General features: G+C 33.8%; 1 protein-coding gene across 1 annotated transcript; it reads left to right on the top strand.

Annotated features, from left to right (window-relative positions):
• Positions 1–4,633: 4,633 nt before the first annotated feature.
• On the top strand, positions 4,634–7,339 carry LOC123257980 (uncharacterized zinc protease-like protein y4wB; the record flags this gene model as incomplete). Its single annotated transcript, XM_044717910.1, has 1 exon — positions 4,634–7,339. A coding segment is annotated over exon 1 (1,110 nt), but the record flags the coding sequence as incomplete, so codon positions are not given.
• Between the last annotated feature and the right edge of the window lie 9,438 nt (positions 7,340–16,777).

Genomic DNA, 16,777 nt, shown 5'->3' with positions numbered 1-16,777 from the left:
TCCGCTCTTAATTTATCACGCCTGTGTATTAATATCACTTCTTTGGCAAATCGAGTTAAAAATATTGCTTCTTCAACAGCAGTGTTTCCACCACCAATCACAGCTACAACTTTATTCCTAAAAAATGCACCATCACAAGTTGCACAAGCTGAAACTCCGTAACCTTGAAATTCCTTTTCACTCTTGAGACCAAGCCACTTCGCTTGCGCACCAGATGCAATTATAATTGCATCTGAGTAGTAGTCATTAGTATTACCAGAAGATCTAAACCTATACTCATTAGAATCCTCAAGTTGTACAACGCTTTTTATCTCATCATCTATTATTTTTGCTCCAACCTTTTCTGCATGCAACCTCATTTGCTCCATTAGTTCTGGACCCTGTATTGAAACAAAACCAGGATAGTTTTCAACATCTGTAGTAATTGTAAGCTGACCACCAGGCTGCATTCCCGTTACTACAATTGGCTCTAAGTTTGCACGTGCTGCATATATAGCAGCAGCATAACCCGCTGCCCCAGATCCAATAATAAGAACTTTTGTACTAAATTTATAATTCTTCACTGTATGAGTTTAGATAATCAGCTACTCCTTCATCGCTTGCCTGCATTGCTGGCTTACCTTTTTTCCACCCTGCTGGACACACCTCACCATGCTCTTCATTATGTTTAATTGCATCAACGATTCTAACGAATTCATCGATATTACGCCCTAAAGGCAAATCATTTATCGATTGATGACGTACAATAAATTTATCATCAATAACGAAAGTTGCTCTCAGCGCAATTGAGTCATCATATAAGACCCCATAGTCTCTTGATATAGACTTTTTGATATCAGACACTAAAGTGTAGCTAATCTCTCCAATACCACCATCATTAACTGGAGTGTTTCGCCATTTATAATGTGAAAATTTTGAATCTACACTTATTCCTATCACTTCAACACCACGCTTTGCAAACTCATTTATTCTATTATTGAGCGATATCAATTCAGTTGGGCAAACAAAAGTAAAATCAAGTGGATAGAAAAAAAGGACAGCATACTTATTTTTTATGCGCTTACTCAGACAGAAATCATCAACAATTTCTCCGTCAGAGAGAACAGATGAAGCAGTAAAATCGATAGCAGATTTTGTTACAAGATTCATAATTAACCTATTCTTTTAAAATAACTTTAATTTTACATCTTGATAAACTTATATGCAAGTTTTCTTTGGTTTTAGTCCTATAAAAACTTCCTAAAATAGCTCTTCTTTTTTACCGATAAGATACAATCCAGGTTGAAATACTGAGTTGGTGAGTATAAAATTCTACGTCATGCCACCGCGAACCGTCATACCGCCACGGTATCTCAGCCGCTCACAAGTAGCGGGATGACGAGCCTATCGTCATGCCACCGCGAACCGTCATACCGCCACGAACCGTCATACCGCGATTCATTCGCGGTATCTCTAGATCCCGCTAACAAGTAGCGGGATGACGGTTGTCGTTTAGCTATAAATGTTAAAAAATTTACCAAACAAAAAAAAGGCAAAAGAAGCCCCGTGGTTGGCTAATTACTTACATTATACTTTCAAGTATGGCGTTTTTTTATTCTAAACGTTTAATAACCGCGATTCAGTTGCTTTTAAACCGCAACTAATCTAAATTATAAACGTTAAGAAATTTACTAAACAGAAAAAAAGGCAAAAGAAACCCTAGGGTAGCTAGTTATTCACTATCCATTTTTTAAGTTGGCGTTTTTTTATGTTTTAAATGCTTTATAAGCGCATTTTAGCTTATATTAGGTAAAAACCTAGAAGTTTTATAAAGACATAAGGTGCACATAGTGCAAAAAATTAAACATGAGACGCCAGATACGTGAGTTTTTTTGTCATTTAATCTGTACAGAGAAGATAAATAAATAGCTTCAGTTTCATGATAAGGGAGTTGGCGGAGTTTGTCAAGTAAGTTTTTCGCTTCTGCGGGCTACTTGAATAACGGCTACAATGTTCATACAGCTATGTACATAGCTGGAACCCAAAAAAAGAACCAAGTAGCCTTGGCTACTTGGATGACAAAAGGTAATACAAGAAATCTATTGGCTCTCGTATATCTTAGTGAAACTTAACAAGTTTATCTATAGTTTTAGTGATGATTCTTGGAGTATCCGGAGAAACTGCTGAGCTCAGCCTATTTAACCGCTCTATAGCGAACTCGCTATTCTCATTTGCTATGAAATCACATAAAATATTTTCTATATCCTTAGTAACACTTTCATGCTTTCTCAGAGGATGATTATGTGGATACCTACTGATGGTTTTGATACTGGAATACTCAACAAAAGCTTGATCCTTAAAAGCAAGTTGTCTCAATTTCTCTTTGAATTTTCCTTCTTCCTCTTTTGCTAAAAGGCGAGACTTTATCAGTGATTTTATAATCAAATTTATAGCTTGATGTATTTCAGAATGCACTATAACTTTAATGGTATTTTCTTCTACTATACAATCATAAATATTTTTTTCGCTCTGTAACGACTCTATTAATTTCTTGCTACTTTGTGAATTCAATTCCAAATTCTCCTCACTCATAGGAGTTATTATGAAGGTGTTCTTACTCACTCTGATGTTAAATTGTGGAGAGCCTTCAGAAAAGGAAAATGCTACATCCTTAAATTCAAGTGCATGATTGTATGCAGCAAAAAGGGTGTGTGCTATAACACTGCTGGGCACCTTCATTCCATGTTTACTCAGGTGGTTCAATACATTTTCAACCTCATGATATGTAAAGTCTGTATCTTTTAGCAATTCAACAACTTCTATGCCGTTGTGTTGTTTATACTCTATTCTCACTTCTTCTGTAAAAAGTGTTTTAGCTGCTATATGTTTATCAAGCACTGTGAAAATCTTGATGAAATTCTCTAAATCTTGTTTGTTAACTAATTCGATACTAATTAAGTTTCTGCTAATAATTGAAATATTTTTTGTCATTTTTTCCCACTAAAAAAACTCACTGAATGAATTGTATTTTTAATTCATTAAGAATTGTTTAAAGTGAGCATACTAGTTTTCATTTACGTATTACACGACAAAACAAGATAAAAAGTTACATAAAATCATCATGTGGTATAACACACTCTCCACATTCATCATTGCTGTTTGTGTAGGTTGTGACATCAGTGTGATTGTCATTATTATTTAGCATATCATCCAACTTTCCTTCTTTTTCAAGATCCATCAATTTGTCACACCCCCCAATGTGCTTATCGTTGATAAAAATCTGTGGAACTGTTCTAACGTTATACTTTGATTTTATGTCGTTAAATAGATCTGAGTTTTTGAGCACATCAATTTCTTCATACTTCACACCTTTTTTATCTAGTAAATCCTTTGCCCTTATGCAGTATGGACAGCCCTTCTTTACATATATCACAACATTTTTCACAATTTATCTCCGTAGCTTACTAAAATATAGTTATTATATATAAGAAACATGTAAAAACATCAAATTGTATGAAAATTATTTATAATTGTGAGCAAGGAATAGAAAATAATATAGCACTAACCTTCGGAAATTTCGATGGCATTCATTTAGGACACGAGTTTGCAATTTCTACTCTAAAGAAGGTAGCACAAGAAAGAGAATTACCCTCTGCAGTTTTGACTTTTGAGCCTCACCCATCAACTGTTTTATTTGGTAGAAACAATTTTAGGTTAATAGACCAAGAACAAAAAAAGGAACTAATCAGCAGCTATGGTATAGATTACTTATATATTATTAATTTTAATAGAGGTTTTTCTGAGGTTAGCTGCGATGACTTTATCAGTGAGATTTTAATAGATAAATATGGCGCTAAACACATAATTGTCGGAGAAAATTGCACTTTTGGTCATAAACGATTGGGTAATATATTAACTCTAGAGAAATATTCTGAAATATATGGATACTCTTTGACTAAATTAGAGCCATTAACAATTGACGGCAAAATTTGCTCTTCTTCTTCAATAAGGGAGTATGTACAAAGGGGCGAAATAGAAATTGCTAATAAATTGCTCGGCAGGCCTTATCAAGTTTCTGGTGTTGTGACAAAAGGTGCATGTAGAGGTAGAGAAATAGGATTTCCAACCATAAATATTCCTATAGAAGATTGCATGATAAAACCTAAGTTTGGCACATATTACGCTAGAGTGACTTTTCCTGATAGTAATCCAAATTGGTTATATGGAGTAGTCAATATTGGTATGAGACCTACATTTAAGGATCTGAAAAAGCCTATAATAGAAATGCACATATTCGATTTTGATGAAGACGTATATAGTCATAAAGTCAATATACAACTTTTAAAATTCATAAGGTCAGAAAAAAAATTCCATAGTATTGAGGAGTTAACAAAACAGATAAATTATGATATACTTAAAGTTTATAGGTTAAAGGCAAATTTATGAAAAAGTTATGCTTAGTTGTTATATTAATTATAGTATTGATTGACCAAACGAGCAAATTGTACATAAACTCATTGATTGATGAAGGAGAATCAATTGAGATCGCTAGTTTTATAAAACTAGTTGAAGTTTGGAATTCAGGTATTAGTTTTGGAATGTCAGCATTTCAGCATTTTCAATACTAATAATTGGTATACTTGCATATTTGATATACAAGTCTGACGATCAGTCAACTTACCTTGGTTTTTCTCTGATGATTGGTGGAGCAATCGGAAACGTAGTTGATAGGATCTATTGGGGAGCTGTATATGATTTCATATATTTTCATATTGATGATTGGTATTGGCCAGCCTTTAATTTAGCAGATTTATCTATAGTTTGTGGAATGTTTACATTGTTATATAAGTGGTATATATACGATATGCTTATTTCTAAACAAAATGAGGAATAAAATAATTGTTTTTATATTAGGTCGAAATAATGCTTCATAAGTTTTTTAGTTTTCTTATACTACCTGTACTTTTTTTTACTTACCCAATTTCTTCGAATGCTTTAAACATAGAGCACAACATAAAATATACTAAACTCAGTAACGGACTAGATGTTTATGTTGTTTCTAATCATCGGATTCCAGCCGTTTTACATGCAGTAATATACAAAGTTGGGGGAATGGATGATCCAATCGGCAAAGCAGGATTGGCTCACTACTTTGAACATTTAATGTTTGAAACTACAGGAAAGTTCACAGATATAGAAGCCACTATGAGTAGCATTGGGGCTCAATTTAACGCGTTTACCACTAAAGAATATACCTGTTATTATGAGTTGGTCCCCAAAAAAGATTTACCACTTGCAATGGAAGTTGAAGCAGATAGAATGGGCAGCTTTAATGTTACTCAAGACAAAATAGATAGAGAAAAAAACATTGTGTTGGAAGAAAGAAAAATGAGATTTGATAATCATCCTAACAACTTGTTATGGGAAGAAATGAATAGTGCATTTTACCGTACTGGCTATGGTAGGTCTGTTATCGGCTGGGAGAGCGATATCAAAACTTACAATTTGGATGACATAACGAGGTTTCATGATAACTATTATCACTCCGGCAATGCAATATTACTGATTGTGGGTGATGTGGAACTTGATGAAGTAGTGAAATTAGCAGAAGAAAAATATGGCGAAATTAAAGCTAAGCCTGTAATGAGAAATTACCCAAATCAGGATCCAGTGCATAATGCAGGTCTATCGGTGACCTTAGAGAGCACTGAAGTAAAAGAACCAGTTTTATATTTTCGTTATCGTGTACCCTTATTTGAGCATATAAATGAAGCTTCCGCTGCTCATTTAGCGGTTGAAATTTTAGGTAGCGGCAAATCCAGCAAACTGTATAATGATCTGGTTTTAGATGAAGATGTGGCAGTATCAGTGTTTGCTTATTATAATAGCCTAGCTTTTAGTGATGGCTACATTGATATTCAGGTCATTCCAAAAAGCGGAGTTAATTTAGATATTGTTGAAAGAGAGTTAGATAATGCTATTAATAACTTCATGTCTAAAGGAATAACGGATGAGGAGTTGCAAAGCTCGAAATATAGATACAAAGCAGCACAGTTTGATAATCTATCTGACTTAACTCATATAGCGATGTTCTATGTGCCACACCTTGCACTTGGTATTCCACTTGATGAAATAGATATTTCATATAGCAAAATAGATGATGTTAATTTAGAGGATGTAAATAACAAAATTCGTACTATCTTTTCTTCCAATAAGTTAATTGGTCGTTTATTACCAAAAGGAGATAACAATGAGAATAAGTAAATTTGTACTTCTGTTTTTTTTCTGCCTAAGCTTTAATTTACAAGCAAGTGGTAGCTTAAATATAGAGGAGGTCACTACCCGTAAAGGATTTAAGTTTTTATTTGTCGAAAACTGTGCTTTACCAAAAGTTTCACTGAATATATCATTTAAAGATGCAGGTTATGTGTATGAGAGTGCAGAAAAACAGGGGCTTGCTTGGTTTACTTCTCTTGTAATCCAAGAAGGGGCAGGAGAAAATGACGCTAAGGATTTTGCAAAAAAACTGAAGATCAAAGGAATAAATTTACTTTTTTACCCCGATTTAGAAAGTTTCGGAGTGTCATTAGAAACTTTGTCTGAAAATTTAGAAGAAAGTATTTCACTACTTAGCGATGCTATAATACGTCCTAAAGTTGACTCTGAAGGGTTGAATAGAGTTTTCGAGAAAGCCAAAGTTGATTTTAATAATCTTGAAAAAAATCCTTATTTTGTTGCTGGAAAAGAATTAGATACGTTATTGTTTAAAAAACATCCTTACTCAAAAAGTGTGTACGGTACTCTTGATACTATAATGAGCATTACTAGAGACGATGTTTTAACATACATAAAGCGTAATTTTGCTAAAGATAACATAGTTATCAGTGTTGCTGGTTGTACAAAAAAAGAAGAAATTATTACGCTATTAGATAAATATTTATCTAAATTGCCGTCAAAAAGATCAAAAGTGAGAAAAATACCTGTGAAAAATGATTTTGGTTCTGCAGAAAGTAAGAACATTTTTATGGATATACCACAAAGTGTGATACTTTTTGCTCAAAAAGGTATAGCTTATGAAGATCCAGACTACTATAATGCTCAAGTTTTGGTTAATGCGCTTGGTGGTATGGGGCTGAATTCAGTGCTGATGAAAGAGCTAAGGCAAAATCTTGGAATTACTTATGGTATTAGTGCCTCTATGGCTAGTTATACGCATGCAAATATTATAGCCGGAGGTTTAAGTACTGATAGCTCTACTGCCAGTCAATCCATATCTGCAATAAGAGATACATTGAGCAGGATAAAAAAGGAAGGAATTGATGAACAATTATTTAAAGATACAAAAATTAGTATGGTAAATAATTTTATCTTTTCCCTATCTAATAACGCAAACACAGCAGTGTTCTTGGCTAGTATGCAGGTACGTAATCGCGATATTAATCGTCTAAATAATTTTGTAAGTCTCATTAATGACGTAAAGCTAGAAAAAGTAAACGAGCTGGCAAGTTCTTTACTGGAACCCGAAAATTTATTTTTCGTTGAAGTTGGAAAAAACGCTCAGGGTCAATAATTAATACTTTCTGCTATTGATCTTACTGCTTCTACATAGCACTTATGCTCCTCAGCTAGAATGCGTTCTGAGAGGCTTTGAATATCATCAGCTGGTAACACTGGTACAACAACTTGAGCAATTATGGCTCCAGCATCAACTTCAGGAGTGACATAATGTACAGTACAACCTGTAATTTTTACACCTGCTTTTAGAGCTTGCTCTTGAGCGTTTAGGCCTTTAAAAGACGGAAGTAAAGAGGGATGAATATTTATCACCTTGTTATGCCATTTACTCAGAAAATCAGCTTTGAGAATTCTCATAAACCCTGCAAGGCAAATTAAATCAACCTTATGTTGAACAAGTATTTCGTGAATTTTACCAGCATCAAGCGGTTTATCTTTAACAATAAACGCTGAGATTCCTGCTTGCTCTGCTATTTTCAGACCAGCAGCTTCGCTATTATTTGTGATAACACATGCAACTTCTGCGGAAAAATTCTGATCTTGACATGCTTCTATTAAGGCCTGCATATTCGACCCCCTACCTGAAATTAGTATTCCGAGTTTTATCTTTTTCATTATAGCACAGTTAGTTTAGAATTTAGTTAATACTAACAAAACAGCTCAAAAGGAAAACTTATTTTATAGCAAAGAAGGCAGACTAAACTCTTTATATAAGTGGACCTCTAATTTTGGACCTCACTGGACAACACAAAATAACGAATAGCCCCATGTACCCAGCTAAAACTAGCTTTAATGCTTAGATATTGTGCTATTTTTGTATAATATACTACTATAAGTATATATTTTTGTAATCGCGTTATTATTTATTTAACAAAGTATTAGTATAATTTATTACACTGGATTAAATGGAGAAAGTTCAATGAGTAAATTACCGAACAATGCAAAAATAGGTAAATCTCAGGTTACTCAGTGGGAGGTAATAAAAAATTGTGAATATGCTGATAATTGCTTGTCAAAAATAGTAACTTTGTACGTTATTAGAATAACTCAGCTATCAGATTTTTATACGAGTGACGAACCTGAAATTAACACTGTTTTAGCAAGAATAAGCGTGACAAGTGAAAATGTATTTTTAAACAAGGCTACTACTATTGAAGTTATGGAAGGTATTTTTCCGTATAAATTCAACAGCAAGAAGAGAAATAACATATTAAGGTTAGAAGATTTGTATAATTATTTATGTTCTATTGTTAACAATAGCCTTCCAAAAGAAATGCTTGAAAGTCTTGTAAGGGAATATAAGGATGCTGTTAACTTATTTAAAGCAATTACTTAACTGAACGTAGTATTTTTAAGATTTTATTTTCTATTTCAGAAATGCCGCTTTCAAGATCTTTATCTATCAAATACATGGTAGAGAAATATGTTTTCTGCTTACTTTCAACATTGATAGTTAAAGTTCCGGGAGTGATTGTGACTGAATTGGCAAATAACGCAATGCTTTCGTCATTATGCCCTTTGCATTTTCTTAGGATAATAATCGGTTCAAGCTTAGATTTGAGTTGTAGCACCTTTTTTGTTACATAAACACTTGATAAAATGATTTGGTACATTAACCATGGTATATAACTTACTAACTTATAAAACGACAGTCTACTCGTACTATTTAAAATCTGGCTAAGAGCTCTTTCAGCGTTTATCAACCTTCTAAAGATAAACGATGTGAATATACAGGAAAACACTCCACAAAAAATAAAAAACGGCTCAAAATAACCAGACAATACAGTCCATAGAACAAATAAAATTATAAATGACAGAGAAAAAAACTTGATTTCCTTCCTAAAGTTGAGGTTTTTCATAGTCTGTAATATAACTTAAATGACTCTTTAAGGAAAGATAATAACGAATATTTAGGTTCTTGACTTCTATGTTAAAAGATATAACAACTAAGTTATATCTTTTAAGTGAGGAAGTTATGGAATATAATAAATTTATGGAAATATTAAAAAAAATAAATGACCTTTCAGATTTGAGCAAGGACAATATAGTTGAAAAAATAAAAGCTAAGTTACAAGAAGAAGATCCAGATTTATGTCAAGAGTGGGAAAAGAGTAAACCTGACAATGATAGTGGATCTGGCATAAATTACATATTTACTATATCTCGTGGTCAAAATTCTAAGGAAGTCAAATTGTTACATCTTGCTTCTTATTGGAACTGTGCAAATGTAGCAAAAGCTCTGATTGAAAACGGAGCAGATATTAATGCAGAACATGATAATAAAATTACTCCTTTACATATTGCTGCTCACTATGGCCACGAAGATGTAGTAACCATTCTAACTGGAAAAGGAGCAATTGTTGATGCAAAAAATGGTGATGGATGGACTTCTTTACATTTTGCTGTTGAAAAGAACCACAAAAATGTAGTAAACACTCTAATTGGAAAAGGAGCAAATGTTAATGCAGAAAATGATAAAGGATGGGCTCCTTTACATCTTGCTATTACAAATGGCCACAAAGAGATAGTACAAGTTCTATCAAAAGCAGAAGGAATCAACGTTGATGCAAAAAATAGTGATGGGTGGACTTCTTTACATCTTGCTGCTGCAAATGGCCGCAAAGATATAGTAGAAACTCTAATTGAAAAAGGAGCAGATGTTAATGCGAAAGACCATTATAAATGGACTCCTTTAACATTTGCTTCTCAAAAAGGCCATAAAGCGGTAAAAGAAGCTCTATTAAAGGCACAAGAGAACATCAAAGCTTTGCATTCAGCTGTTAAACATAATAATGAGGAGGAGGTGAAAAACCTATTAAATAAAGGAGTAAACGTTAATGCAAAAGATGATGATGGATGTACTCCTTTACATCTTGCAGCCAGAGAGGGCCATAAAGATGTAGTAGACATTCTAATCGCAAAAGGAGCAAAGGTTAATGCAGAAAATGATGATAGATGTACTGCTTTACATCTTGCTGCTGAAAATAACCACATAGAGGTAGTAAAAATTCTAGTTGAGAAAGCAGATGTTAATATAAAGGATGCTGATAGATGGACTCCTTTGCATGTTGCTGCTGAAAATGGCCACGAAGATATAGTAAAAACTCTAATCGCAAAAGGAGCAAAGGTTAATGCAAAAAATGGTGATAGACGTACTCCTTTACATCTTGCTGCTAAAAATGGCCACGAAGATGTAGTAAAAACTCTAATCGCAAAAGGAGCAGAGGTTAATGCAAAAAATGGTGATAGACGTACTCCTTTACATCTTGCTGCTAAAAATGGCAAAATAAAAGTGGTGGAAGTTCTGCTACACACTGAAGCAGACCCTTCATTAAAAGATGTTGATGGAAAAACGCCAAGAGACCTTACTAAATATCAAGGTATAATTCAGCTTTTAGAGGAAGCGGAAAAAAAGCAAACGTTAAAAAATGAGAATAAAAAAACGCCAAAGGATCTTACTGAAAATAAAGATGTAATGCAGCTTCCAGAGAAAAAGGAAGAAAAACAAATTGGAAAAAATGCAATTGTGAAAGAAAAAGAACAATCTGCAAAAAATGCAATTGTAAAAGGTGTTATTGTGTGTTTTGTAACTGCAGTGATAGTTGGTGTTGCACTTGCATTTGCTACTGCCCTATCTGTACCAGCAATAATTGGACTAGCTGCAGGATCTGCGCTCATAGTTGGTGCTGGTCAATATATAATGTCAAAGCCTAAAACTGAAATGAAAGAAGTAAAGGAACTTGTGCCTAGAGAGACAGAAAAAGCACTTACTTGATTTTTGTTATCCTGTTGCTATCAGACTAGCCTGGCACCTTATATTTATTGGGATAACTGTTTTATTATGAATTAAGTCAAAAACTCTGTAATATATTGAAGCTTAAAGATATCTTTAGATATGGAAGTTATTGCAGAAAATAGGAAAGCAAGGTTTGAATATTTCATCTTAGAAGAATTTGAAGCGGGTATGGTCTTATTAAGCAGTGAAGTTAAATCGCTAAGAGAAAGAAAAGTAAATATTTCCGACGCCTACGTTGTTGAAAAGAATAGCGAAGTATGGCTGCACAATATGCATATTGCAGAATATAAAGCTGCGAACCGAAAAAATCATAAACCAAAAAGGGAACGTAAATTACTCTTGCATAAAAAGGAGATAAATAAACTAATTGGTCAAATCAAGACTGCTGGGATAACTGTTGTGCCGCTTTCGGTCTATTTTAACGATAAAGGATTTGCAAAAACTAAAATTGCCATTGTAAAAGGAAAAAAACTCTACGATAAGAGAGCAACCATAAAACAGAGAGAATGGGATCGTGAAAAAAGTAGATTGTCTAAAAATAATTTATAGCAAAATATGTCTTTAAATCCAGTAATTTTCAGCATCGGTCCTGTTTCTATATATTGGTATTCCTTAGCCTACGTTTTGGGTATAGTGTTTGCATATTGGTATTTACATAGGCTAGATGACCAAAAAATATTTACTAAGAATTTTTACGATTCGTTATTAACAGCCACTATTGTAGGTATTATCCTTGGAGGTAGACTTGGCTACGTATTGATATATGATCCAGTTCTTTATATAAGCAACCCTATCGAGATATTGAAGACCTGGGAAGGAGGGATGTCATTTCATGGCGGTGCTATAGGAGTTTTGCTTGCAGTAATAATCTCCTGCAGAAGACATAACATTCCTATATTTTATGCACTGGACCTAGTTTCTTGCGGAGTTCCCATAGGTTTATTTTTAGGTCGCATAGGCAATTTTATAAACGGAGAGTTATTTGGCAGAGTTACAACTATGCCATGGGGTATGGTATTTCCAGAGAGTGGTGATAATTTGCTGCATCATCCAAGCCAGCTTTATGAGGCACTTTTTGAAGGACTGCTACTTTTTGCAGTTGCAAATTCACTGTTTTTCTTAACTAGAATAAGACTGTATCACGGTGCGTTAACTGGTATTGCAGTTATGTGGTATGGAATAGCACGTTTTTTCGTTGAGTTTTTTCGCGAACCAGACTATCAAATTGGCTATTTGTGGCTTGATTTAACTATGGGGCAGTTGCTTTCTATACCTATGGTTTTGCTAGGAATGCTTGTATATCTAGGCGCATTAAATTTAAAATTTAATACGAAATCTGTCACATAGAGAAAAGGTGAGTTCAATAGAAAAATGTAGCCAGAAGCCCCACATTATGCACAATTGTACGAATTTTCTGCGTTGCAGTAGAATGAATCGGTGGGCTTTGTTGCATCGCTAGCTATGATGGATTAAAGATAAAAAAGGTGGAGAATATCAGTAGCTTATTATTCTGGTATTTATAACAAGAACGGTCAGTGAATACCTAAATTTGAGTAAAAGAAATTTCACTACCACTCACTAATCTGGCTAAAATTCAAGAATTTCAATGCTTTAGCTATTTTCAATAGAATTAAATTTATTAATATAAATAACAAATTACTATTCTTAAATTTGATCAGATTGATTGCAAAAAAACAAGATTTTCAATAAGTTGCTTATAATCCTAATTATAGTTAGCCTTTCATAAGTAGCGATGCAACAAAGCCATCCCAGTGTCAGCTACTTTCATGACACCATTTGCTGTGCAGTTTACCTTCAAAAATGAATGTTCGTACAGCTATGGAATGAATCGCGGTATGACGTAGCTTCGCTATAGGCAATGAAGGAAATATTAACTATACTTCTTTTTACCATTGTTTATATTTCCTATTCACATATATTAATATTTTACTCACTTAAAGTAAGCTAACTACCGTTATTAATATTTTTGTAATAAAAATTGTATATGGTGCATGTAATCAAATTAAGAGGAAGATTGTGGAAATTACGCCATCAATAAAAAAAGAATTGAAGCAAAGTACTCTATATATTTGCCTAGAAAAATGCAAAAGTGCATTTTGGTTTATCTTTTGGTTTAGTGCGGGAATCAATTTATTAATGTTATTCCTACCACTTTATACCTCTCAAGTGCTTGATCGGGTGATATCGAGCGAAAGTGTATCAACACTAACTATGCTGACAATTATCACTTTATCTGCATTTGCATGTTCTGCAATGCTTGAAACTTGTCGATATTTAGCCATGGCAAAAATAGGTGATTGGATCGATAAAACTGCAACACCAGATCTGATAGTAAGGTCAATCAGGCTAACGTCAGTGCAGAGCTCAACTTCAAGTGGTGAAGCAATACGAGATCTCGGAGTGATAAAAAATTTCATTACAGGAAATGGTATATTCTCACTGTTTGATACTCCATGGTCGTTAATTTACCTTGTTGTGATTTTCATGATACATACCTCCACGGGGTTTATAGCTATTACTGGAATTATTATATTAGTCTCTATGGCAATATGGAATGAACTTGCCACTAAACGAATATTACAAGAAACCAACGAAGAAACTATACGGAATATCAATGCTATAGATGTTGCAACAAGAAATGCAGAAGTGGTTGAAGCTATGGGCATGTCAGAATTCATAGTCTCTGATTGGTGTAAACGAAATGATCAGAATCGAGCAATGCAAATTAAAGCACAAAATCGCTCTAATGTAATTACTGGAATCACTAAGTTTTTGCGCTCAACTCTGCAAATATCAGTAATTGGAACAGGTGCATTACTTGCAATCACAGCTCATAAGACTGCCGGTAGCATCATCGCTGCTTCAATTTTAATGGGTAGAGTATTAGCACCATTTGACGCTGCGGTTCATACTTGGAAGTTTTTAAATCAGGCTAGAATGTCATATGGAAGGCTACAAAGACTTATATTAACATCGCCAAAAAGAGAGCAAACGATGGCTCTACCAGAACCTGAAGGAAAATTGGAATTTGATAGAGTATTTTTTACTCCTTATGGAAGCAATAAGCCGACAGTAAAAGGAATATCATTCATTATAGATCCTGGAGATGTAGTTGGTGTTATTGGTGCAAGTGCTTCTGGTAAATCCACTATCGCAAAATTAACTGTTGGTGTATGGAAGCCAATATCTGGTGTAGTCAGACTAGATGGCGCTGATGTATATACTTGGAATCGAGAAAATTTTGGTAATTATGTTGGCTACTTACCTCAGGATATTGAGTTATTTAACACTAGTGTCAAAGCTAATATTGCTCGCATGAGGCCAGATCCAAATCCTGAAGAAATAATCAAAGCAGCAAAAATTGCAGGGATACATGAACTAATACTAAGCTTACCAAATGGATATGATACAATAATAGGAGGTCCTGGAGGGGTAACGCTCTCTGGCGGCCAAAAACAGCTTCTTGGACTTGCCAGAGCTTTTTACGGTCACACAAAACTTTTAGTACTTGATGAACCAAACGCTAACTTAGATAGCAATGGAGAGGCATGCTTAATTAATGCAATTGGCATTGCAAGAAAACAAAATACTACTACTGTTATCATCACTCACAAGCTACCGTTATTGTCCGTAGTTGATAAGGTGATCCTCATGTCAGATGGTGTCATTTACGCTATGGGACCAAAAGATGAGATTTTGAGCAAATTAGTTGCTCCATCATCAAGTACCACAGAAGATGAGCGCTCTTCAGCAAATGGTTAGTTTACTTACAATAAATTCTGTATCTGAAATAACAACTGTTCCAGAAAAATATATATTTCTTTACCATTAGAAATAATATTACAAGAATAGTAAATAGATTAATAACTATTATTAATTAAAGTCAATTGGCAGATATAGCTAAAGTGGCTTCAGTTTACCTACAATTTGAAAAATAACAAATTCGTCTTAATGAATTTTCTTAATTTGTTATCTAAATAACTTAATATTAGTAGTAATTTTATAAAAAAATTATAATATAAATAATGTTGCTGCGAAAATTTATAACAATATTTCCCTCTAACGTTTAATGAATTTCAATAAATTGCCTTTTTAATTCTAGATAAGTATATGCTTTGTTAATATGTTTAGTTCAAAATCCAAAAGTAAGTTTATGCTTTCTATTGGAGAAGAAGGCATAATGTTACTATATTTTAAAAATAATACTTTAAATAAAAGATACCGTCTTGTTAGTCAACAAAAAAGTCATAAAAATTCTCCAAATTGCATAATAAAATCAAAAAATACTTCCAACTGTGTAGCAGTATACAGATTATAGTTAGTGGATATGTTGATAAGTAAATTAGTTACATATAAAACAGCAGAAATTTACTTATCAACATATCCACTAACCAACAACATTCAATAAATTTGTGTAAGATGCCATTTTACATAAGATGAATTAGAAGCATTTTTTGATTTTAAAGTACTAAACCTTCAGTTAACCTTTTAGCCCTATAGTTCTTGATATGATCTGGATCAAAGGCCTTTTTTGAACTTAAAACACCAAAAACTATATGAAGTAACTTACGCATTGCAGCACCAACTATGGCCATAGCATGCTTGCCTTTCTCTTTTAATCTTTCGCAAGAAGCCATAATGATAGGATTATGCTTTTTAGCTGCTATAGCAGGAAAGTACATTGCTTTACGTAATGTTCGTGAACCGGTTTTGCTTAATCTGGGCTTGGCATGTACGGATGAGCCTGATGTTATATTTTGTGGTATAGTTCCAGCATATGCTGCCAATTGCCTAGCATTTATAAAGGCTTTTATACCAGGAATTTCAGCTAAAATAGCTATTGCTGTTTCCTCTCCTATTCCTGGAATAGTTAATAGGAGTTGAAAATCTTCCAACAATTCTTTGTGTTGTTTTAATAGTTCGCGTATGGAGTTTTTTATTGTTTCTATTTTTTGCTCTATGTTCATTGCAAGGTCTTCCCAAGCATTTGCAACTTCTTTAGGCAGTCTCTCTTTCTTTTCTAAATGATTATTTGCTAATGTTAACTCATCCTTTAACGCATTTGAGCAACGATAAAGATGTTTTAATTTTTTCTTTTCAGGAGAAGGTGGTGTCCAACGAGAAGGTTCCTGTCTTTGACAATAATCTGCAATAATCTCTGCATCAGTCTGGTCATTCTTTTGTCGTGTAAGCTTACTTTTTGCATAAAATCTTATGCAAGCTGGGTTTACAACACTAACGAAATATCCAGCGTTGTGGAGGAACTCAGCCAAAGCTTCGCTATAACAACCAGTGGATTCCATGCAAGCTTTTACTTCTTCTACGTTATGTTTTTGTAGAAAGTTCAGTAGACCTTGAAACCCAGTATCATCATTTTTAAATTTCCTTTTCCTAGTTTCACGCTTTCCTTTTTTACTTATGAATGAGAGAGAAACATCAAAGCGTTCTTTTGAAACATCTATACCT

This window comes from Drosophila ananassae (assembly GCF_017639315.1).
Source record: "Drosophila ananassae strain 14024-0371.13 chromosome 4 unlocalized genomic scaffold, ASM1763931v2 tig00000078, whole genome shotgun sequence".
Classification (NCBI taxonomy): Eukaryota; Metazoa; Arthropoda; class Insecta; order Diptera; family Drosophilidae; genus Drosophila; species Drosophila ananassae.
The sequence above is the reverse complement of the archived record's forward strand: the minus strand, read 5'-3'. Positions and strand labels throughout refer to the sequence as shown.